Source organism: Micrasema longulum, unplaced genomic scaffold (genome assembly GCF_059751315.1).
Source record: "Micrasema longulum isolate JH-2025_06_02 unplaced genomic scaffold, ASM5975131v1 h1tg000987l, whole genome shotgun sequence".
In the NCBI taxonomy this organism is placed as follows: Eukaryota; Metazoa; Arthropoda; class Insecta; order Trichoptera; family Brachycentridae; genus Micrasema; species Micrasema longulum.
In genome coordinates, this window is record NW_028278176.1 from 75,497 (window position 1) to 100,641 (window position 25,145).

Sequence of the window (25,145 nt, forward strand, 5' to 3'; positions counted from 1 at the left end):
TTTGAAATTTTGAAGAGGAAAGACGGATCAGAAATGCTTCTACGTTTTGTAAGGGAAGTCAAACTATGAAAGGAATAAGAGTCTTCGTACGAGTCAAAACAAGTATGAGATTTACGATCCAGAAGTTAAAGGAATCTATTATGTATCCTATCTAGTAGTAGTTGCGATATATGTTTAAAAAAATACTAATAAACATGTTTTTTTATTTTTCTTCTTTTTAATTTATTTTTATTTCTTACTTCGGTTTTTTTTTTGCTTTAAGTAACATTGAATTACACGAAATAATGAAATAAAAGAAATTAAAATATTTTTCGTATATAGTATGAGATTTGGAACATATAGCGTCTTTTGACCTGTCTTTTGACCGCGATTTTCTGTCATTACCTAAATAATTTTCTTATCGGGAATTTATAATGATTGTAGTTAATGACTTGTTTCATCTAATGACACCCGACAAGATTGTAAGCAACTTAAATATTCCTAGAAAAACGGGATATTATTAACAATGATAAAGGTACATTCACCCTTGATAAATATTGACTTCATCATCATCATTAATCGGGTCCTGTGGCTAGTGTCTCGGACTCACAGATCAAATCTCCGTGGTTCGAATCTCACTCTACCCCAACACGATTCCCATTTTCTAATAGTGAGTTATTTACAACTCGTTGAAAATGACCCTCAAAATTAAATATTCGGGTAAATCATAAGAACGCAAATTGGTTACGCGTGAATGTTTACTGCCATTTATATGTTTTGGTTGTCGGCTTTTCCTTGAGAAGTAGGAACCTGAGCAGCCTGGCAGTACCTACCGCATTGCAACAATGCACACATTCCATAATCAAATAAAACTGACATCTGAATTTTTTCTGGAAAAACAAATGAATGTCTTCTGTGATCCGCACGATAAACTAACAACGAAAAATAATATTATATGACTGCAAAATGGAATTTTCGGGTAAATCATTAAAATAGCAATTACTGTGCTAAGTGCGCCGTTCATTCGCTAGTAAAAATATGTCAATCGAAGCGAAACTGGCAGTGCACAATGGAGTTTTAGTCCCAACACTTATCAAGTAAGTTTGAAGTCAAACATGGAACTTGTGGAGGAAGGATAAAAGCAAAGTGAACTTGGTTGAAATGCGATCTCTTAGACAAATGTGTGGGAAATCAATGTATAACAGGGTTGTGTATGACAAAATCAGGCCAGAGTGTAAATCTGAGTCAATTATAATTGATAAGATTAAGAAAGGGTCTCTGAGATGGTTTATACTCGTGTGCAGAGACAAAACTTAACGTGAAAAAAGTACAATCTAATATCATATGCAAAGAATAACCCGAAGGTGAAGACAACAGAATGTACTTTCCTCAACTTAAGTTTTGTCTCTGCATATGAGTATTAGTCATGTAGAACAAATGGACGACGAAAGAATGGTAAAACAAGTACATATGGTGAGACGAGGACGACCAAGGAAGACGTGGCATGATCAGATAAACCAAAATCTTAAGTCTGGTCATGTCAAAAGCAGACAGGAATCGAAGGGCATGTACGACAAGATGTATGAATGTGGAAGAAGCTAGAAATGTATGCCAGGATAGACGTGTGTGGCGGTCCATTCTCTCTGTCTACCTCTACGGTGAAATGGCGTGATGGTAGTAGTGGTAGTAGTAGTAGTAGTAGTCATTGAATTAAATATGATTTTTCGCAAGCTTCGGTTTTTTTTCTTTTAAATAAGCAAAAAAATACAAAAGTGACGGTATTATTTTTTTGTGCGACGTCCGGTAAATTTTCTACAAACGTTTTATATATCCTTATTTTGAATTACCAGAAAACGAGACGTTTCGCGCCCAAAGGACAAACGGTACGTATGACGTTTTGGCCCCAAACTTGTACGCAATGTTTATCAGAAGCGCAGTCGGCGGTCATAACGCGTGACGTCAAAATGACGTGATGTCAACTGCGAGCCGTTTTGTTTGTGCTCATTTTTAAACCCGAAAACTATAAATAAAAACTTGCTTTAAAAACATTGCTGGTTATCATTAGAATCGTAAAAATCCGCCCTAAATAATGGATATAAGATATTTTTATCATTATTCCCGACTCGTGAAAATACGCCATTAGACCTCGAGGCCTGTTATGGTGCAAAAAAATATTCTCCGTCTAATTTTGTTTATATTTGTTATGCATTCAGTACACATGTTTTTACGTCTTCAAAAAACGGTTTATTTTTATTATTGTAAATAATAAAATTATGCATCTAAGCTGTTTTCGTATTAATATTATTCAAGTTGCGTGTGTTTCCTTTAGAGCAATGATATGTTTATTTATTGATTCGTGTTAAAATGCTTACATATGTATTGTTTCTTATCTTGTCTAATCAATGCAATTTAATTTTTAATTCTTTTTTTACTGATAATATTTCATTGATCCCAAACATTCAAAATTTTCCTTCTTTTAAAAAACACGCACATCCTGAATTCAAACTAAAGATATGATCTCTTTTTTTCTATGATATATTTTGTTGCCCTTTAATAATAAGGAATATTTTTATGTTTTCTTTTATATTTTTTTATTTCCTATAAAAAAAAAACATATAATCTCTTACAGAATATTTTATTTTCTCTTTTTTATGTTACACAAAAATATTAATGTCCATTATTTATTATAGGAGCAAAAATTCATTAACATTTCTTGTATACCCACGCCTGTGTGGGATTTTTTGTTTACTATTTTTACAATTAATATGTATTACATTGCTATGTAATTATGCCATTTTTTTAATACTCTGTTTTAACTCTTATGTATGTTGTAAAAAACAAAAAATTTAAAAAATATATACATTATCTTGATTCGTTTGAAAATGAATTCCGGCCTTCCGGGCTAATCTCGGAAAGGAAATCGTTTCCATAGCATAATAGATGACATACTCTAAAAGTTTTCTTTAAAATGGGCTGTGTAACCTATCGCGTATTGCAGACCGTAAATATTTATTTATTTTTATTTATTTATTCATATTTTTTGCGTACAAACTATAATTAAATATAAAAATGATGTGACCTCACTGGGGTTTCCCGTGCCGAGGACACTTAACAATATACTTTTTTTAAATTACATTGGAGAATAAACAAAGAAGACTTACGTAAAAAAACGAAAATAATTAACAAATATTCAGACAGTTTTAAAAACAAAGTATTTATGTACAACTGTACTATTTATATTACAAAACACACAAAGAAAATAACAAAAACCTAGCATAAGCTATACACTTGTGGAGCAGTTGATTCAATATTGGTATGGACGAATGAGACAATCCATTTTACTTCTACCTAGCTCCACTATCCATTTTTTATAGCGTTTTTAAACATTTTCTCGTTACTAATTGTTTTAATAGATAGTGGAAGTAGGTTATAGATTTTAATTGAATAATACTCAAAATCCCTTTGTCCGAAAGAGGTTCTAGTTTGTATTTGTTTAAGTTGTCTATTTGTTGAGGATCTAGTGATTCTATTATTTGTATGTGATTTTACTTTTTTTTGTTGCAATATTTTACATTTTTTTTGCACCACAACAGTCCATGAGGCCTGATTACAGTGGTGAATTACATCACAGAGCACCCAGGCTTGAGAAAAATCACATTTTAATTTTTGTGTTCTCACCGGGAATCGAACCCGGAACCTTCCGTGCGTGAATCAAGCGTCTTGACCACTACACCACGGAGGCCGATATATTGTGGAGGTTATGTCTTTCATTTGAGTAAGAAGAAATAAGTTAGAAGTTAATGAATAGAAAGCAGATAGCTGCTAAACTGCCGATATGTACAGAAAAACAGATCCATATTATCCGCAGAAGCTGTATTCAGCAAGCGAATTGTTCTATCGATGGGTGGATTCTCAATTGCATTTGTACGGCTTTGTAGGCACACATCATATTTCTTGCGTACGTTTTCCGCAAGCCTACTTTGATTTTCTGTTCAGAGATCGCGCTCTTTGCGACCAAACAAATCTGCCACGTCGACATATATATTTTAACCGAGATGAACCGTGTGCGTAAAACAGTGCGTGAGTTCTCGCTCTAGTACAATGAGGAACTTCAGCCCTACGGGAAATTGGATACAAAAAATGTTTTCTTACGCGGGGTAAAAATTAGAGCATAAAATTGTAACACAAAGTTTCTTGAAAATGTACAGAAAAAATAATAAAAAACATTTTGATAAAAACGCACTACTTTAAATGACGTCACTGGTTCATGTAAATCAACCTATGATCTGAGAGCTATGGAAGATTTCCGGTCTGCTTGTCGCTTCTGGACCAATAGGAAGAACTGAATGAGAATAAGCGGAAATGAACCTCTGACGTTACACGCGGAGTTATTTCAGAAATACAAAACTTTGAAAAATCGTAGCGCCGATAATACGACATATAAAAATTATTTAAAAAAAAATTGACTTAGTATAACAGTCTATTAACAAATATTTTTTTTTTTTAAAACCGCTGAACTTCCTCATTATTGGGAACATACAAACTGATCTCTTTCAGTATATTCTGATTGTATATACTTCCGGAAATCAGCTTGCAGACATGTTTCCCAAGAAAAAATTGACGACGAGATTCGAGGGTGTTGTAATCCAGCATCTCTGCTAGAAATAATATCAAAAATAATAATAACAATTATCAATTTTCCTAGTAGTAGTAATTATACAAACAAACAAACCATCACGCCGTTCCTCCGTAGGGGTTGGCAGAGAGGATAGAACGCCATATCACTATCTTTGCATACAAACCTCACTTCCTCTACATTCATACATCTTCTCATGCACGCACGCCGAATATTCCTACTCTTGACATGTCCATCTTCAAGTATTTGATGGATTTGATCGTGTCATTTCTTTCTCGGTCTTCCTCGTTTTCTGCATCCATCAACATTCGCATCGTAGATCCTTTTGGCCGTTCTTTTGCTGTCCATTCGCTTTGCATGTCCAGACCAACGCAGCACCCCTTTTTTGATTCTGTCGGTAATGCATGTCTCAGCCTTACACAGTTCACGGATATCGACAATTGTTCACCCATCATACATCGTTTTACTACACATTCGCCAGAAGGATCGCATTTCGACAGCATTTAACCCACTTTCATAATTATTTTTTCAATACCATTCTTCGCTTCCATACATAAGAGTTGGCCCTAGAACTCCACTGTGAACTGCTAGTTTTGCCTCCTGCTATAAAAAATTGTTTGCCAAATTAGATTTCAGTGCACCGTTTACCTGTTACCGGCACTCACCCTCCTTTCAATATCTTTCTCAGTCTTTCCATCTCTAGTAAAGATGCTTTCCAGATACACATATTCTTCTACCTGCTTCAGAATATCTCTGTTCACACTGATTTCACATTTAGTTATATTTTCATCCCTTTTAAAAGTCATTACTTTCGATTTATCAACATTCAAAAGTAAATCGCTTTTCTCGCATACCTCGTAGACTTTTGTTACCAAGAATTGCAGGTCTTCTTTGCTGCTAGCAAGAAGTAATTATCCCACGAAATAATAAATCATATTTTTAAAACATGTAAATATAAAAACTCGAAATGTATAACTAAAACAAGACAAATTAGTACTTACGGATTCTTTTAGTCATTCTGGCAAATTTTCGTCAAAAATTCAAAAAACTTGGTGAGTCGCCCGGTTCGTTTGACAGATACTGCTGAAAGTGGCTTAGTATATCGATAATTTTACGTGTATTACACGGCATATATGTTCATAGATAGTATTTTTACTTTGTTTTGCAAATATACTTTATCGATAGTCCATATCTCTTAGATCGTATTTCAGTCAATTGTCCCGTAGAGTCAACACGACAAGTTCATTTTTTTAATTTTGTGCAATTCATTGCCCAGAAAAAATTATGTTCAAACTCGTTTATATATCGTAGCTGCTCCAAATTAAATTTACTTTGTCCCCATTTAGATATTTTTTACACAAAATTTTGTGACTTTAAAAAAAACTTTTTGAAACCATGTAAAATGAAACATTTTTCAATGTGAAATAAGTTTATGTTCCTTTAAATATGTTTATTTTATTATGATACCGAAACTTTGAATTGGTCAACTATATTATGAAAATCCCTCTCCTTCACTCCTTCCTCTATTTCCTCATCCCTTAACATTCTTACGAGCTCTTTTTTTTTCTCATGTCTTACATAATATATTATTTTTCTCTTTACTGTGTAACATGTTCTCTCATTATATTTGTGAAAACTTTAACTGGATGTATGTACTATTTTTTATTTTATATTCTTATGTAACAACTGTTGTTTTTTCTGAATAAATAAAAATAAAAATTAATACTTCTAATGTCTGCCTGTGAATCCCGAATTTCTATGAGGTAAACAATATTCTATCATCTTGAAAATGCAAATGGTTAAAGCGAAAAAAAGAATCAACCGTTGATCCAGCAATACTAAAAAAAAAAGTTTGCAATTAATCAAATTAAGTGTTTTGCGCTTAATTTCCATACAATATAGCGAAGAATAAATTATATCTTAAATTAGGCACACCCGTTAGAAAATAATGCGTATAAATATGAAGCTTAAGTCGTTTGGTCATGACCTTTTTCCTTGGCCAAAAAAACCTGTTGTTTATTTGTGTTCTACAACACATTGCAAAATGTTGCTGTGACACACCAAGGAGTTCAATGGACGCACATTAAAGTAGCATTTACACGTGGACAATTCAATATTAACCTATAATCTTTCACGGTAGTAGCTGCTCGCTTGTGGAATAATCTACCCAATAATGTCAGAGACGCCTATTCTTTATTTACATTTCAATCAAGATTCAAATTTCACTATCTAAAAATTAGTGTTTTTCGTTTCTCCTTCTTCTTTCCTCACCACCTCCCCTCCTCTCGTCCTACTACAGTGTAAATTTTTAGTTAATTCTTGTTTAAGATTTTGTATAAAATTATAGGGTTCCGTATTAATACTTCTAGAATTCGTCCATATGCTTCTTATGCTCAAACTGAACGGTTTGGGTAGGTGGGAAGAAATTGCTTTAGGGTTATATCGCTAGCCCAAAGCAATAGTGAGATATCTCTGAAGAACATATTCTGAGATAATCGGACTTTGAGGTATGCAAAGGGTCTGACTTAATTAAATTATTTGAATTAGATTATAAATTCTATATTTTCACATAGGTTAACTATCTAACTTCAATACTTTATTATTTGAAAACATAAATTTATTTCATTTATGTACATATCTGCATGTCAAAATTGGAAATTTCGGGTTTATCTCACTATTGCTTTGGGCTAGCGCACTTATATGGATATAAATTGTAAAATAAAGAAATATCGTTCTGTCTCAGGATCCGATTTTTTGGCCACGTGTGAAAAACCTTTTTGAACATTTATTTTCTCTCAACCATCTCGAGAATGGAACACGGAAACTAAGAAAAAAACATTTAAATTATGGACTAAAAAGCTATGAAATTAGTGTTTCATAGCTATGCCTTTTTAAGGGTTTACGAATATAAATTTTAAATTTAAAAAAATGGTATTTAAAGCATTGAATTGGTCATTTTAATCACACTTCTAAATGTTACTGCATTCTCGGGCCCCGATTACAATGGGAAGTTATCAGTGTTATCTTCGACTGTCAATAAGTCCGTTGAAGATAAGTAACCCGGAAGAAATCTTAGACAATTCTCTTGGTTGCTGATTGGTTGATTCATACGAACTACTGACGCTCAAAGTGGTTCGTTTTTTTTTTTAATTTCGTACGTTCGCGCGTAAGGAAACATTTTTTGTATCCAACGAAAATTAAAATTATGTTCATGGCGAGGTTGATGCCATCTTTGTCGAGAACTTGATATTACATAAGCTTGTATTTTGTAGGCACACATCATATTTCTTGCGTACGTTTTCCGCAAGCCTACTTTGATTTTCTGTTCAGAGATGGCGCTCTTTGTGACCAAACAAATCTGTCTCGTCGACATATATATTTTAACTGAGATGAAGATCGCACCTGAGAAAGGAGGGGATGAAAGAGCCAATGCCGGGTCTAATTTTTTTCTTGTCAACATTTTGTAGAGGGTAAATATTTATTAAAATATTATTATTTTGTATAATTTTATATACTCATACATATGTGGTAGTGTTAAACACCTGGGCAGGTATTCCGAACGCGTTTACAGCGCGCTATAATGCATATTTAGTACGTAAAAACGCGCTATACCGCGCTATAATTTCGTTTAGAATATCAGCCCTGAAACAGTTTATTATAAAAACTGTTTTCTCGTGCTGCGAGCGTGGTTCAGAATAGCACACCTGTAATGTTGTGATTTATGACATTGGCCCTTTTAGACCCAAAGCGCAGATTTTCTAGCCGATATAAAATGCCGAGGATTTACAAACCTTAAAGTTGAGAAAAAGCTACGGTTAAAGCTTTGATATTATAAAGATCCACAAAAGTTTTATTATTAAAATATTTTTTTATTATTTTTGTTACATATTAAAATCATTTGAAAGAAATAATAATTATTAACTAAATGTTAATTAATATTTGTATTTAACCACTTATCGACTTTTCTATGTTTACCGGTTCTATTTTTTTAATTTATTTATGTAAAGATACATATTACAAAAAAAAATAACGTATCCCTAACGCTCCTTGACTACGCGGATGTATGTTATCCAGATGCTAACTCTGAATTGCTTGATAAGTTAGAACGATTGCAGAATATTTGTATTCGTTATATCTTTAATCTTCGCAAATTTTACCACATAACCGAGTATCGCACGCAACTACACTGGCTCAGTATCAGGCATAGAAGAAACATTCACATTCTATCACTTCTTCACAATATTTTAAATAATCCCACTTCGCATGTTTATCTGAGAGAGCTCATCCAACCTCTTTCACAACACGGACTATCTCTTCGTTCTAGTAACGAGAGAACCCTTTTAATACCCTGTCATCGCTCTAATTTTCTTGCCTCCTCTTTCACAGTAGTAGCCGCTCGATTGTGGAATAATCTACCCACTAATATTAGAGACGCCCCTTCTTTATTTACATTTAAGTCAAGATTGAAATGTCACTATCTAAATATTTAAATTGTTCCTTTATCCTTCTTCTTTCCTCTCCTCTCTTCATAGTAAAGTGTTATTTTTTTATACATATATTTATTTTTGTTAATCTTTGCTTTTAATTTTTGTATAAAATTGTAAGATTCAATATGTCCATGTATTCATAATTTTCTCAAACTGAACGGTTTGGGTAGGTAGGAAGAAATTGCCTTAAGGCAATATGCCCGCCCTTATATGTTTATTTATTGTATATGTATATAAAGTGTCAATAAATAAATAAATATGAGGCCAAGAGCCCTGTTAATATAAAACACTTAACTCATTTACTTTTCTTTTTTGTTAACCGTTTATGATAAAATGTAATTCTACCAGTTAACTACTAATATAATAAATATTTCATCGTGTTATTTTGCATTTGTACCCATCATCATCATCAGGGGCGCTACAGCTCGTTGTGGGCCCTGGCCTCCTCCAGAATATGTCGGCATTCCTCTCTGCACCCTGCGGCTCTTCTCCAGTTCGTCAGACCAATTGCTCTCACGTCACTTTCCACGTTATCCAGCCATCTTAATTTTGGTCTGCCTCTGCTTCGTCTACCTTCCGCAGTGGCATAAAGAATCTTTTAAGGGGCACGGTTATCATTCATTCTGTGCACATGGCCCAACCATTGTAATCTTCTTATTTTTATGAATTGTGCAATGTTGGGTTCGCCATACAGTGCCTCTAATTCATGAATAAATCGTCTCCTCCACACTCCGTTTTGGTTGACAGCACCAAATATCTTCCTTAATATTTTTCTTTCAAACACTAATACAAGTTCATTATTTCTTTTTTTTTGTATGTAAATTACTTTACTGTGACATAACTGCGATGTGGCGTTGAATATTAGAATATCTTGACAGTGTTTACTCGTGCGTCAAATATAATGGATTTTATTAGAAGCTTGCACGCCATTTTCAAATAGTTGACAATCGAAGGAATGATGCATTTTCGCATGACCATGACTGCGGCCGGTTTAAACATTACCGATTCAGGTTTAGAAATGCTTATAGATTGAAATAAAACAATTATTCATGAATCATGATACAATGTATCAATACAATTATCATTACAAATTCTCTTTCTGCACCTGGGCCCCGATTACAATGGGAAGTAAACATATATCTTAAATTTTATCTACTATGTGAAATTAAGTTTTCTGTATGAAAAGCAGAACATGCACACATTTTTTTCTTCTAAACAAGTTTAATAATAGGTTACCGATGAAGATACTTATGTTCGTGCAAATATACTCATTTTCGTACCCAAATATCGGTGTTTCTTTATAGACAGTCGAAGATAATTCTGTTAACTTCCCATTGTGATCGGGGCCCTTGTCGTCAAAAGGGCACAGCTTAGTTTTGTTCAATTTATTTTGATTTATTATTTATTTATGCCTTATTCAGTTAGTTCATAACATCTTGAGAACTAATATAAACTTTTAATAATATTACAATATTTTTACCAAAATTTCTCAATAACATATTTTTTCAAATTAATTTGAAATATTTAGATTTTTTCTATCTCCTTTATTTCTTTAGGTAACTCACTATACAGCATCAATCCCTTGAACAATGAGTTTTGAGATTCTGTTTTTCTCCTTATTGGTAATCATATAATTTATGACTGGCACCATCGACCATTTCATACATAGACGCGCCCTACATAGTAAAATATTTTTTAAAAGAAGTGAGACGAAAACGTACCCATAGTTTTATATATATTTTTTAATTAATTTAAATTTCCCCAGCGGGCTTACATTAGAAAAAATACACAGATATGGTAATTATAAACTATAAACTACATAGTGATAGCGATTATAAAATACAAGAATGCAAATTCAGTGGAAAGAAATTAAAATAAACAAAAACATAAAAACTATAGGGACTCGCACAAAATGGCTAAATGACGCTATAAATTATTTTATCATTAATAAAAGTCTTATAATTAGAAATCAAACACTGATTTGAGTCTACTGAACACTTTATTTTATTTTTACAAATATAAACATATAAAAATAAAAACTTCGTGACAATTGTTTCGCCTTATTAGGGCATTTTCAAACGAATGTGAAGATTATTTGGATTGAATGTCCTTATATAGTTATATAATACAAGGTACTTAAGTAGAAAATAAAAATAATCTTATGAACTATAGCATGTACATTAATCATAATTGAGGGAAAAACCAATGGTTAAGTTTAATAGGTAATGGGGAATTTAGGTATTTATATTTGAATTTCGGGGAAAATATAACAAAGTAAGTATTTATTGACATACAAGTATGTATTGTGAGATAATTAATGAAGCTTTATAGTTTTGTAAATTTAGATAATTGTTGTCGAAAAAATATCAATAATATTATAATAGGTTGCTGTTCATTTTAATTTTAAAACATGATTGAAATATTATGAGGAAATTTATATAAACATAAATGTATTATCATACAATATTTCTATTTTTAAGAATTTCTTATCAAAATATATAAATGCAATTATAACATGATTCATCTATTAATTACGCGTCATATAAGCGTGTACAAAACGGAAAAAAGTAAAGAATAACAGTCTATTTAAATATGTTTAATAGTGGTGAAGATATTAGGTTGGTTTGTTCATTTATTCTTTTAAAATTAGGATTATTTAGATATTTATTAATTTCCAATTGTTCAAGTATATTAAGTTTACGCCCTTTGCTTTCAACGTGTAATGGAATTGGTTTATTTGAGATATGAATTTTATGATTATTTTCAATTAAGTGATTGGCAAATTGAGAATCTTGTTTTTTATTTTTAAAGGATCTTATGTGTTCTGAATATCTAGTTAAGAAAGAGCGCCCAGTTTGCCCCACGTAGACTGTATTACAGTCGTTACATTCAAGTTTGTAAATACCGTTGTTTTTTAAAATATTTATCTTATCTTTTGAGTTTTTATAATAGCTCCTTTTTTTTAAATTTGTTTTGAAGGCTACGTTTATTCCATATGACTCAAATCAGTGTTTGATTTTTAATTATAAGTTTAAAAAGGCGGCCTCCGTGGTGTAGTGGTCAAGACGCTTGACTCACGCACGGAAGGTTCCGGGTTCGATTCCCGGTGAGAACACAAAAATTAAAAAAAAAAAATGTGATTTTTCTCAAGCCTGGGTGCTCTGTGATGTAATTCACCACTGTAATTAGGCCTCCTGGCCTGTTGTAGTGCAAAAAATATTTTTTTAAAAATGTAAAAAAAAATGTAAAAAATGTAAAATGTAAATATGGAGTTCTACAAAATAAACACCAAATCAATCAATAAAAGTCTTTCTTTAAATTTAAATATTGAACAGCAAAAGATATCAATAGAGCTTAATTCATTGCCAAAATTATGTAGTCTCTGAAAAAACGAGTAAATATAATAATTAGTACTAGATTTGTTTAAATAAAATTGTGTTTTGTTAGTCTAAATTACTGAATTTGTTTAAATGTTTTACCTAGGCTGCATTCAACGAGCAGAGCACAAAAAAATGTATTTTAATGATTTCAGTCAACAACCGTTTGTGTTGGATCCCAATCAAATTATTACTTAAAATTCCTTATAATTTTGACCCATTTATTTTTTTTCACTGGATTTTGGGGAACGCAAAAATAATATTATCTCACATTTATTCTATTTTTTCAATGTATTCCCATCAGTGCACCATTGTAAGTAACAAGAGATTCGCAACTGCCCCGCCAGGCGTAGTTTGAAATTTGCAAAAATATTTTTATCGGAATATGAATTATTTTAAGCTTTGTCAATCACTCATGAACAAATATTTACCAATGAAAAGTTACAAAATTATTTTTGATGGCAAGATGACCAGTCTTACACTGGAGGCGCCAGTCTAGGGACGAATAATATTGCGTGATGAGGTACATATCAAACAAAATTATCACGTCGATCCTGCCTGAAATCGTTCCCGGGACCCAGTGCATGGAAGGCAAACGCACTAACCAGTACACAACGAGGCCGTCAAATTTCAACACGATTTTTTTTGTCAGGATTTTTACCTCGAGTCGAAAACACTCGTACAGGGTTTTGGTTATATTTCACTCACTAACTGTTCATTCATTCATTTCGCCAGTGCACGGGAAAGATCAAATATCTTGGTTATTGACCGTCGAAATGTTAAATACAATAATCTTATCCATACAATAATCTTTCCTTTTTTTTCTCTCAGAGTAAATGAAAGATTTGAAAAATATGTTTACCCGTTTACGAAGTCTGTTGAAAAAGTAGCGCAAATTTTGATTTTCTGCCGGTTATATTTGTTTTTTTTTGTGGCGTTATGCTGGCACTCATGTCTCTAACTTATGCCGACAAGTTCGGCCACTTTGAATGTTCAGTTAATTTTTGACAGCTGCTTTGCTTGCAAGTGTTTTGGCTCGTCTCTGATTTTTGCCTATTTCAAAAAGTGGATCAAAGAATCTGTAGCAAATTTTTGGCCAAAAACAACACACTAATAATGCCGCAGCCAACGATTCCCCAGATCTGCCCTGTGACTTTTTTTTGTTCCCATAACTGAAGAGGCCCATGAAAAGACGACGCTGCGCTACAATTGAGGAGATAAAGACGGCATCTTACGGCGCTTTACCCACCGTTAAACTACTGGAAGTTTTACTCAATTCTGACCTATCTCTTGACGCTCAAATTAGTAGAACGACAAGTTCATGCTTCTACCAGCTGAGACAAATTAAATGCATACGCAAAAATTTGCCGGTTGATGCCGCCCTTCAATCAATAAATTCGTTTGTAGTGTCTAGAGTCGATTATTGTAATGGTATCTATGCAGGTCTACCAATGAACAAAATGACTCGCCTACAATCTGTATTGAATGCCGCAGCGAGACTTATTTACGGAATCTCTAAGTTCAGTCATATCACTCCACTACTTCGGGAACTACACTGACTACGTTTTCCACAGAGGGTAGAATACAAACTCTGTTGACTTATGTATAAGTCACTGCAGTACTCTGCTGCGGAATATCTAAGGGAACTATGCATTCCAGATGAACTAGCTGACAGGCGTCTCACGCTTAGATCAGCTACGTCTACGGCGAGAGGAAAAGTTATTATACCTCTACGCAAACAGCGCACTAAATTTAGTGAACGCGCATTTGCGGCCGCAGGCCCTATGGCATGGAATGCTCTCCCAGCAGAGGTGCGAGGCTGTGAAAGTGAAGTGATGTTTCGGAAAAAACTTAAAACCCACTTGTTCTCTAAATCATTAGAATAAATCCGTAGCACGTGACAACAAAATAAATTGTTTTAATTAAATTACAAATTTAAAAGCTTCAATTAAATTAATTTAACAATAGAATCACCATGTAAAGCGCCCTTGAGGTATTTTATTACGAAAATGGCGCTGTATAAGTTATCCATAATAATAATAATAATAATCGAAGGAGGAGCTGAACTAGATCACAAAAATGATTTTTTGAAGTGCTTCGAGGATTGGAAAAAAACGTTGGCAATATCTGGTGGGGATTACTTTGAAGGGGACAAAATAGATATTTATGAATAAATAATTTTTTTGATGAAAAAACACGAAATTCGCGATACTTTTTTAACAGACTACGTATAGTAGAATATTACTTGCATTTATTTTCTCTGTTACAAAAATAATTTTAAAGCTGAAATTGATTTTATTCAATGGTCCACTCAAAATCTAAACGAAAACATTGTGCGACGATTTTGTACTGTCCTCGAATTAGTTTTAGTTAACTCCTGTGAATGTAATAAGCAGATGGAAGAGTTGAGGAAATTGGGATGTTTAAACTTGGGCAGAATGGTGAATGTTACACAGTGTGTAAATTGGCCACTTAAACCAGCCAATGACAGGACATAAGCCCTGTAAATGCCTAGACTTCCATATTCCCTTCTCAAAAATGTTTTCCCTCTGTGTTAAATTAAATTAAATTGAATAATTCCCTAGGGAGGAAATCCAGCCAGTCTGCAAGCATTTGGACATACTCAAACAATGTTTAATAAAAAACTTATGGCTAAATTTTATAAACAATTCTGATAATACATATTCGGGAAATATAATAAAAAAAACACCATTATATTTTATGTGTATTTAAACAATTTAGCGACAGCTGTTTTACCTTCCTAGAAGTTGTTCTCATATGATTATAAATCAACCCTTAAAATTATCATCGAGATTATTATCACCGAACACCGTAACATTAATAAAATTCGATTGGACCCTCTCTTTATTTTCTCGTTCTTCGTACAGAAAATGATATTTTTTTTAGCAAAATAATTTAAAACAGCTTTGTTATTAACCACTTATTTTTTCTACCGACCGGTCTTATAGCTATACAAGGTTCTTTTTTAAGGTATACTTAACTAATGGATTCTATTCTATTTTATCAATGTTTACTAAATATTACATAATAATAATTATTATTCTGAATCGCAAACCATCATTAATAACCAAATAATTATTATTTCAGTAAAGACACTGGTTCTTCGTCTTAAAATATTAAAATTATGCAACTTGGAAATCTTAGAAATTAAAAATTCTATTCATTATAAGAAAAAAAAATAAGTAACCAAATAAACAATATTTTCTTAAGTGCACTCCTGTCTATTTTTTTAACATAGTATCTATCTCACATTATAGTTCTCATCCTTATAAGAGAAAAATACTTATTTATATGCTCGATATGTAATATTTAGTAAACATTGATCAAATAAAATAGAATAGAATCCATAAGTTAAGTATACCTTTATAAAGAAGCTTGTGTAGCATTTAAACCGTTATAAAAAAAATAAATTAATAAAAAGTTAGTGGTTAAAGTCAAAGTTGTTTTAATTATTTTATTATGGTGAATAACCACAGCGCTTCAAATATATATATTTTTTTATTATTCCAAGAGTTCTTACAATCAATTTTATTTTATTACAACACAATAATTAAAAAAAAATTGTTTTAAATCATATAACACAAAGTATTTTACAAATTACATTCCCAGGAGTTACAACAACTCAATTCGGGACATAAATAATATTAACGTTTAAAAAATAACACATATTGAGAACAACAAATTAACAAAGCAAGTTTAGCACCTTTATAACTAAATATAACACAACAATATATACGCCAAAAACCTTTTCTTACACAATTAGAATAAATGTATAAAAAAAACGCATTTAAGAATTTAAAAAAAGTAGTGAATCTACTAAGGGAGATAAGGTCATTATCATCACATGCCATGCAGATGATGCAGCCATAGTGATGATGAGAACATATCCATCTCAGTTAGTAAACTTCTGGATGCCTAAGAAAGGTCATATAGTACAATGAACACATGATTATTGGAAACATAATTCGGATATACAAAACGTGTGTCAGACCGATCATGGTGTATACAATAGAGGAAAGGATAGATAGAGAAAAAAAACGTAATACGTAAAATAAAACAATAAATGTTAACAGTAAGAGCATCTGTATTTAATTCAAATATTTTAATACCTGCAAATTATTTATTGAACATAATTATTTATCTTATTTACAATGGCTGATACTGAAAAAATACACGAAAATTTGTTACTATACACAATTATGCTTTTTCTCTATTAATTGATACATAAATTGAAATGCAACTTTTTATCATTATTATATAAAATAGTCGGTATATTTTGCTAAATCACTGAATAAATATTTCCCTTAACCCACACCTACGTGAATCAAACTCATACCTTATCCATAGTAATCCAGTGGGCTAACCACTCACCACGAGGCGGACTATAATTTTAGTCCGTAATATAAAATTATGTGAGTGTAATGATATAAAAATAAGACTTTGGATAGCAAACTATTCTTTAAAAGGCCAGAGTAAATTTACGATTTAAGGCTAGAATAGAAATATTAAAATTATCACTAATTTTTAAATAGTGAAAATGTGTGCATGCTTTTGTTTGTCATGTATTATGCCTGTTATCTGATAAGTTGTTTTACACAATTAATTGGTTAGCCTTATGCACTAATGACTCTTATTTATTACCTATCAATAAGTTGTTAAAGGTCATTAAATAAGAATTTTAATTTTGTTAGAAAATATCACATTCTCGAGCATTGTCTGTGGATGTTGATTATTAACTGTATCGTGGCACATTAACTCCCCAATCTTCCTTGATCATGTCGGCTGTCTTCTCTGCTATCATGTACACTGGGGCATTCGTGTGACCAGAAGTAATCTCTGGCATGATGCTGGCATCTACGACCCTCAAACCGGTAACCCCGCGAACACTCAATCTGGAATTGACTACAGCATCCGGATCGCTGGAAGGTCCCATTTTACAAGTACCCGAAGGGTGGTAGATTGTAAAGGTAAAATGCATGGCGTGGCACGCCCAGTATGCATCTGTACCAAAACCATACTGCACACATGTCGGAATGGGGGTATCGTAAAGTCTCGCTCCTATCTTTCTTAACGAGGGTTGTTCCGCTATTTTTATAGCTGCTTTCATTCCAGCTACCATATTCTTCACGTCTTCCTCGTAAGCAAAATAATTCGGCATAATAAGTGGATAAGCGAATGGACTATTGCTTTTTAATTTTATCCTCCCTTTTGATTTTGGGCGCATCAACATCGGAAACACCATGAACGATTGCCTATTTCCTAGTTTACCATACACGCTCTCGAACATTTCGTCGGTAAATCCAAAGTTTCTTCTCAATAACGGATCGCTGTTGACGGAGCCGGCTATAAACAACAATTCCATGTCCGCCCAGCCATCTTTTCTCTTTGGATTCTTTAAGTCTATAAACGTTACAGCCTCGCAACCGCCCGGAATGGACAGTGGACCTGATCGAGTGTTCATCCAGTCGAAAATGTATTTTGGGTTACTTATCAGGAATGCAGTCTCTAACGACACATTTTGTTTGTCAACTGTAAATGTAAGTCCACCAGCGGCAATATGATCCATCAGGTTGTACCCTACTCTTAAGTCGCTAACTACTGGAATATTTAACTCAGATAAATGATCACTCGGTCCGATTCCAGATAGCATTAGAAGCTGAGGAGAGTTGACCGATCCTGCCGATACTATTACTTCTTTTCTCGCTGCAATTTTATATTTCCGTCCTCTTCTTGAGAATCTCACTCCAGTTATTATTTTCTTCTTATTTATGATTAGCTTTGTCACCATGCTTTCTTTAGCTACATGAAGATTCGGACGATTCCTGATGGGTAGTAAGTAAGCCCTGTTGGAACTGTGTCTGGTACCGTTTCGTAAAGACAGCTGAAGGAACGATACACCGGTTTGGGTTTTGCCATTGTGATCACCGAGCTTATGTCCAGCTTCCCGAGCCGATTGGACCCACGCTTTAGCTATATTGGTTCTGTAGGGAGCGTATCCAACATCTAAATATCCCCCTGTGCTGTGGTATTCTGGATCCGCGAACTCAGGTATTTTGTAGTTTTCAATTTTTTTGAAGTAGGGAAGAACGTTCTTCCAGCTCCATCCGGGATTTCCTAGTTCCTCCCAGTGATCGAAATCTCTCCTGTTTCCTCTAGTGTAGATCATGTAGTTGAGGACGCTCGAACCTCCCATAACCTTTCCTCTCGGCCAGTTACACTGTTGCTTGTCAAAGCCGAGGCAAGCTCTGTCGGACGGGACTGTTTTATATTTCCAATTGGCTTTAGTGAACTGAAGATAGTTGGCTAGCATCGGAATATCCATCACGAAATTTTCGTGAGTTCCAGCTTCGATGAGGAGTACCGTCCATTGTGGTATTTCTGTGAGCCTGTTGGCCAGGGTACACCCCGCAGTTCCCGCTCCCACGATAATGAAGTCATACTCCTTGAGCAACTCTGGCGCGTCAGGTGGTTCTATGTCTATCTGTCTTTGGCCGTCTCCGAGGAACCTGAGTAGAGGTCCGATGATCTGCGTTGCGCACGGAGCTATCAAGAGTGAACAAACTGCCAAGATGACGAGATATTGGCAGCTTGTAATACCCCCTCTGGCCATGGTCGAACATGGACTCGTTTTCTGGAACAAAATATAATTTGTTAATGCCTGATTTTTAAAAACGTAAATTCAAATAGAAGTATTAAATCAGGAACTATGTTATCTAAACAAAACAAAAAACAGACTGTAGGTTTAAAGTTTTTTATTTATTACTTGATAGGTTTTTTTTAATATTCTACGTAAATGTTGTCTTATTTAATTATTGAAATATTTTTTGTTATCGATTGTTTTCACATTTGCATATTGTTGTTTGTGCTTAAATTTTGAACTTTGATAAATGTATTATTACAAACCATTTCGTTTGACTGTATTAGTGTTGTTCGAGTTGAAAAAGAATCATCATAATTAATATTATTTTAATAAAATCCTATCCACTCTGCTCCAACTTGTTTAGTATGTGAACTTGTAAGAGTATAAATAACGTGGGTTGAATTTTTAATAAAACGCTATTTATATGAGTATGATCTTCGAAACTATGTATAAGATTCTCTTAGCATAAATGAATGAATACATACGTATTTATATCAATTAGGATGTGTGAAGTATGTTATGGTTATTATAAATTAATAACAAAAGTTCATCAATTATTTAATTACTGTTTTAAATGCGATGTACTTCCGCCTAAACAGTTACATTGTAGATATGATTGTGCTACTACCATCACGCCATTTCCCCGTAGCGAAAATCAGGATGAGACGTACAAGGCTCTGCAGATTAAGTAAACACCTCGCTAGAATGAATCTCTCTGAAATTTCTAGTTGTAGGTATGGATGTAAAATTACGTAATTTTACCAAAAGTCGCGGTAAAATACCGTAATTTACGGTATTTTACGGTAATTTTCGGTAAGAAACGAATTTGACGTACTTATTTTTATTTTTACAAATACGAGTAGCTTTGTTTTAGGACACTTTACACGATTGCAAAAACCAGGTTTAGATCCGTCTGGTGGTTGTCGAGATTTTTTAGAAGTAAGGGACGTTCAAGGTCATTCGGTATGTACTTTTTTCACTTTTTTTTATAAAAAGGGTTATTATGTTTTGAATCATAACAGGATCGGTGGTCATAGGGTCCTTAGTAAAACTTTAAGTTTGTGACCTTGAACGACCACCGCTCATGCCGCGATTTTGAAAAAATGGTGCTTAAAATCAGTTTTTTGTGTATAATTACGTCCCTGAAGGTTTCATAGAAAAAAAAATATACAAAAGTCTGAGAAAACAAATGTGTTTAAAAATCGTTGTAATTTTTTTTTCGTAGGATCAATACTTTCCAAGATACACGTTTGAACATCAAATGCATTTTATCAAAATAGCGGAAAAGCGCTATTTGCACTAACTTTTTACTAATTGTTTGATAGTTGACCTGCCAAAAGTCATCATTATCATCATCATCATTCCATTTCCGCTACCTAGTTGGGGCATATGGTGTTCACAAATATCCTCCAGGTATCTCGGTCAGATACCAGCTCCTGTGCATCCTCACAAGTCAGGTTCGCACCTCGTAGTTGTGACATGAACTACCAACTAAATTAGCAGCGGAGGTCTAAGACGTCGAGAACTTGGTGTCTTGTTAAGCAGGCTAACCTGAAGTAGCATTATGCAATATTAAATTATTTTTATATTATAATGTACACTGTTCAAAGTATTTGTAATACCTACCGCCTGTATATTTGTACACATACAGTACAGTTACATAGTTTTGTATTTTACACAGTTAGAATTAACTCTAATGGACCAGTGAAATTTCCATATTATATAATAATTATATGTAAGGTTATTAATTAAAGTACAAAAAAGAGAAGAAAAATAAACATAAATAGAAGTTATAATAAAATAAAATAAAAAGCTTTGTTTTTAACCACTTATTTTATTATAATGAATAACTACAAAGTTAGTGCTTCAAATATTAACTTTGTAAATAGAAGTTGTTTGAAAATTAAAATTAAAGTAAAAAAATGAAGAAAATTTGTAAAAATAATTAAAATTTAAGAATTAAAATAAAGAATGAAAAACATGCTTAGATGTAAAAATAAACTAAAATAACAACATTTTTTTAAAAAGGAAAAACATAAATATACACATACATATTTTAAGGGATTCAAAGAAACGACGAGAAGAATCCTTAAAGAATCTTTAAATAAGAAAATAAATTTATATTAATTTAAAAAACCTCTTCAAAATTAATGACACATAGTAAGAGCAACACTATATTGATTTCATATACATATACAATATAAGTAATTAAAAGTAATTCAAAAGTATAAAAACATGTCAATGCAACAGAGAAATAAAGAAAGAATAGCAGGTTTAGCAAGTAATATTTGAAATTTGAAGAAGCAATATAAGGAGAAGATTTTAAACCAAAGGTAGTTGATAAAATTTCAGTAAAGCGATTTACGCAGTAATACAAATTTCAGTAGATTTTTTTTATTAAAATTAACAATATTAATGTATGTAATGTGAAGTGATGTAAGAGAAAAAGGAATCAACAGGAGTTTTATTTAAAAGCTTTCAATACACTATTTTTGGATAATTGTAATCCTGTATGATAGATATCTATCTGGTTAAAAAAGCTGTTAAAAGTGGAACACGATCTATATAAAAACGAATTCTGACAATGGATAAGTGTTGGTTGAGGACTTTTAATCGACGTGATAAATATCTGTGATTTAGCACCTGACGATCGTACTTGGTTTATAAGATCATGCCATGTCTTGCTTGGTCGTCCTGATTCTACGTTATTATTCATTATTATCTTTTTTTGTAAAAGAAACATTAGAGTTCTTATAATTTATCCAAATACAATTTTGGTGGCGATTTTCAAGGAGTTGTAAATAACTCACTATTAGAGACTGGAAACCAAGTTGGGGTAGAGTGGGGTTCGAACCTCGGACCTCTGATCCGTGAGTCCGCAACACTAGCCACGAGACCACTACCCGATTCTCGCCTTATATTAATTGTTTTACGACTCACGACGCCCAAATTTTAATTTGGCGCCGGTGGTCTAAGCCTACATAATATACAACTAGATGACAGGAGTCACTAAGGGTTGGGATGACGCCAGTTTGAGGACGCTACTACGACGTATGAGGGGAGATTACAGAAAGCTTTGTATCGACTGAGAATTGTGCAAAGTACGATAATAATTGTGATCTGAGAGAAAACTGATTAATCTATTAAATAACTAAGAAAACTGTGTTGTTACTTTACAAGCCGTTATAAATATACTTATTTTATTTATTCATTCACTAATAATTTTATTATCATTTTTAGAGTAACATTTAAGTCCCAATTCAATGGGAAGTCCTGTGTTGAGTTGAGACGCATAATATACTACAACGATAGTTATTTATAAATAAGCAGCATAACAAGAACATTATTAAAAATTAACTCATCGATGTAAAAAAAACAAAGACAAACATTTGATTTTTTTATATAGATAGTGAGATAAATAACTTTGTTTTATGAACCACTTCTTACTGACACAACCAACTATCGCGGTCATTTAAAATTAGATGAGGACACATAAGGTATCTCAACCAAAACTTTTTTTTTTATTTCTCAACCATATTTTGACAAATTTGACAAAACTCCTTTGATTTTGAAGACAGAATCAAAATATTGCATTTAAATAATCTATACGACTAAATAATTTGGTAATTCTAGAAATAAAAAAAGCTGTCCAACGAAATTTAAGTATTAAGCCCTGTTTTTAATATGTTCTGCATAAAGTCTATCCCTACCTTAAACACAATTACCCCCTCCTTTGTCCTTATCGACACCCACCAATCTGTTCACAGTTTCTTTTATATATTATGTATCTTCAGTTATTAAATAACCCTTAAGAGGGCAACGTTTAGTTATCGAAACTAGTCGGTTGTGTCAATAAAAAGTGGTTCATAAAACAAAGTTATTTATCTCACAAAAATATAATATTTATCCACAAAGTTAGTGCTACAAATACCCAAAATACCAACATTTGATTTACACGAAACAACCAACTCAAATATTTGAAAAATCGTCAAGGAGTTCTCAACTGCAATCCTTCCCCCCCAAGGAAAATCTATACATCTATTTAATAACTATTTTGTCATCTATTTGTTCTTCACGACCAAACCATTTTAGGGATCCTTTTTTAATCTTATCTATTACACTTGTCTCAGATTTGCATTTTCGTCTGATTGCATTATGCGTTACGCTGTCATACATCGATTTCCCACACTTTTCACGTTCACTCTGATTTCATCCTTCCTCTACCAGTTCATTGTTTCACTTACATACACAGGTGTCAAGACAATTCTGAAATAAATAGAAAATAAAACTATTAAGATCTGTTAATCTTTAACGTGATGTTTTTTTGTTGCAGGTATGTTTAGCAGAATATCTTAATACGATTTCCCGATGTTTTTGATTAAGGTAAGAAAACTAACATTTTCCAACTTTTTAAGTGTAGTTCGATATATTTTTATATTTATTTATTTATATTTTTGCTTACAAACTATAATTAATAATAAAAATAATGTGACCTCACTGGGGTTTCCCGTGCCGAGGACACTTAACAATACACTTTTTTAAAATTACATTTGAGAATAAACAAAGTAGACTAATTTAAAAAAACGAAGATAATTAACAAACATTCAGACAGTTTTAAAAACAGGGTATTTATGTACATCTATATTATTTATATTACAAAACACACAATGAAAATAACAAAAACCTAACATTAGCTATACACTTGTGGAGCAGTTGATTCAATATTGGTATGGGCGAATGAGACAATCCATTTTACCTCTACCTAGCTCCACAATCCATTTTTTTATAGCTTTTTTAAACATTTTCTCGTTACTAATTGTTTTAATAGATAGTGGATGAAGGTTATAGATTTTAATTGAATAATACTCAAAATCCCTTTGTCCGGTGGTTTTTGGTTTGTATTTGTTTAAGTTGTCTATGTGTTGAGGATCTAGTGATTATATTATTTGTATGTGATGTATTGTGGAGGTTATGTCTTTCATTTGAGTAAGAGTAGTTTTTGAATCTATTAGTGAGTATTGTTTTAGCGTATAATTGTTTTGGTGTCATAAGTTGTGATTTATGGAATATTTCTTCAGTAGATGTCTGTATCGGGACTCTGAGTATTATTTTATATTCCACTTTATTCATACATTAACTCCTGGTCCAATATCCATTATCTTATTTTTGCCTTGTCTCTCTTGGTAGTGCCATTCCTATGATCGTTTGGCAACAAATTTAACACAACTAGAACCACGTACATATTTTAGTGTTTTTTTTTCCATATTTGTTGCATGTCTTTGGAATCCCTAATCTTCATTTGGAGTGAATCTCGTATAATCACAATGTTATAATACTCCTAACTCGTCGGCCGTTTTCACACCACGGCAAAAATCCTCCTGGCCCGATTAAATAACATGGGGTGGATTGACTTTTATCGTTTAGTAATCAATTATTTTATTTATTAATAGGCTTGTAAACGCACATACCAGTACACCACGAGGCCGACTAATCTCCACTTGAGTTACTTCAGTAAAATTTTCACCCGCGAGTTGAAACTTAATAAATAAAACGAACAAAAAAAATAAAGTATCTATCCACCCTTTGGACTAGCGCGATACATGCGAAACAGGCCATAAATTGTCTACGCCGCTCTACTAACTTAAAAATAATATGTAACTCTGTTTAAATCACATCTGAAGAAACATCTCCTTTCTCTTTCCTTATGTCTTCTTATTTTTGTTATATTCTTCGAGGTGAGGGTTAGTGCTATGCAAGCTCCTGACGTCACTGCGACCTGTGAAGATCTATTGTGACGGGTCCCCGTGAATAGTTCTCGCCCTCTAAGCCCAGGTCTATAAAGAGCCAGGCTACTGTGTGGAAGGCGAGAGTTTACATTTTGCTGAATCTCCCCATCCAAGTCCAGATCCGTAAAGCATCGGACTATTAGGTAGGAGGCGAACTCTTTGACATCCTCAGGTTTAACCAGTGGTCCCCCGAGGATGAGGCTCCTTTTATGATATAAA

At 32.9% G+C, this 25,145-nt stretch overlaps 2 protein-coding genes across 2 annotated transcripts in view; one reads left to right on the plus strand and one right to left on the minus strand.

Annotated features, from left to right (window-relative positions):
• Positions 1–25,145, plus strand: part of Flo2 (flotillin-2) — a 704,941-nt gene that overhangs the window by 34,791 nt on the left and 645,005 nt on the right. The gene's annotated exons all lie outside the window — the stretch shown is intronic.
• The window catches only part of LOC148277736 (glucose dehydrogenase [FAD, quinone]-like), a 34,624-nt gene continuing 26,048 nt past the window's right edge, over positions 16,570–25,145 (minus strand). Inside the window, exon 3 of the mRNA XM_088232478.1 lies at positions 16,570–19,131. Within this exon, the coding sequence (XP_088088604.1) occupies positions 17,233–19,131 (1,899 nt within the window). The 3' untranslated portion in view covers positions 16,570–17,232. The remainder of the gene's footprint in view (positions 19,132–25,145) is intronic.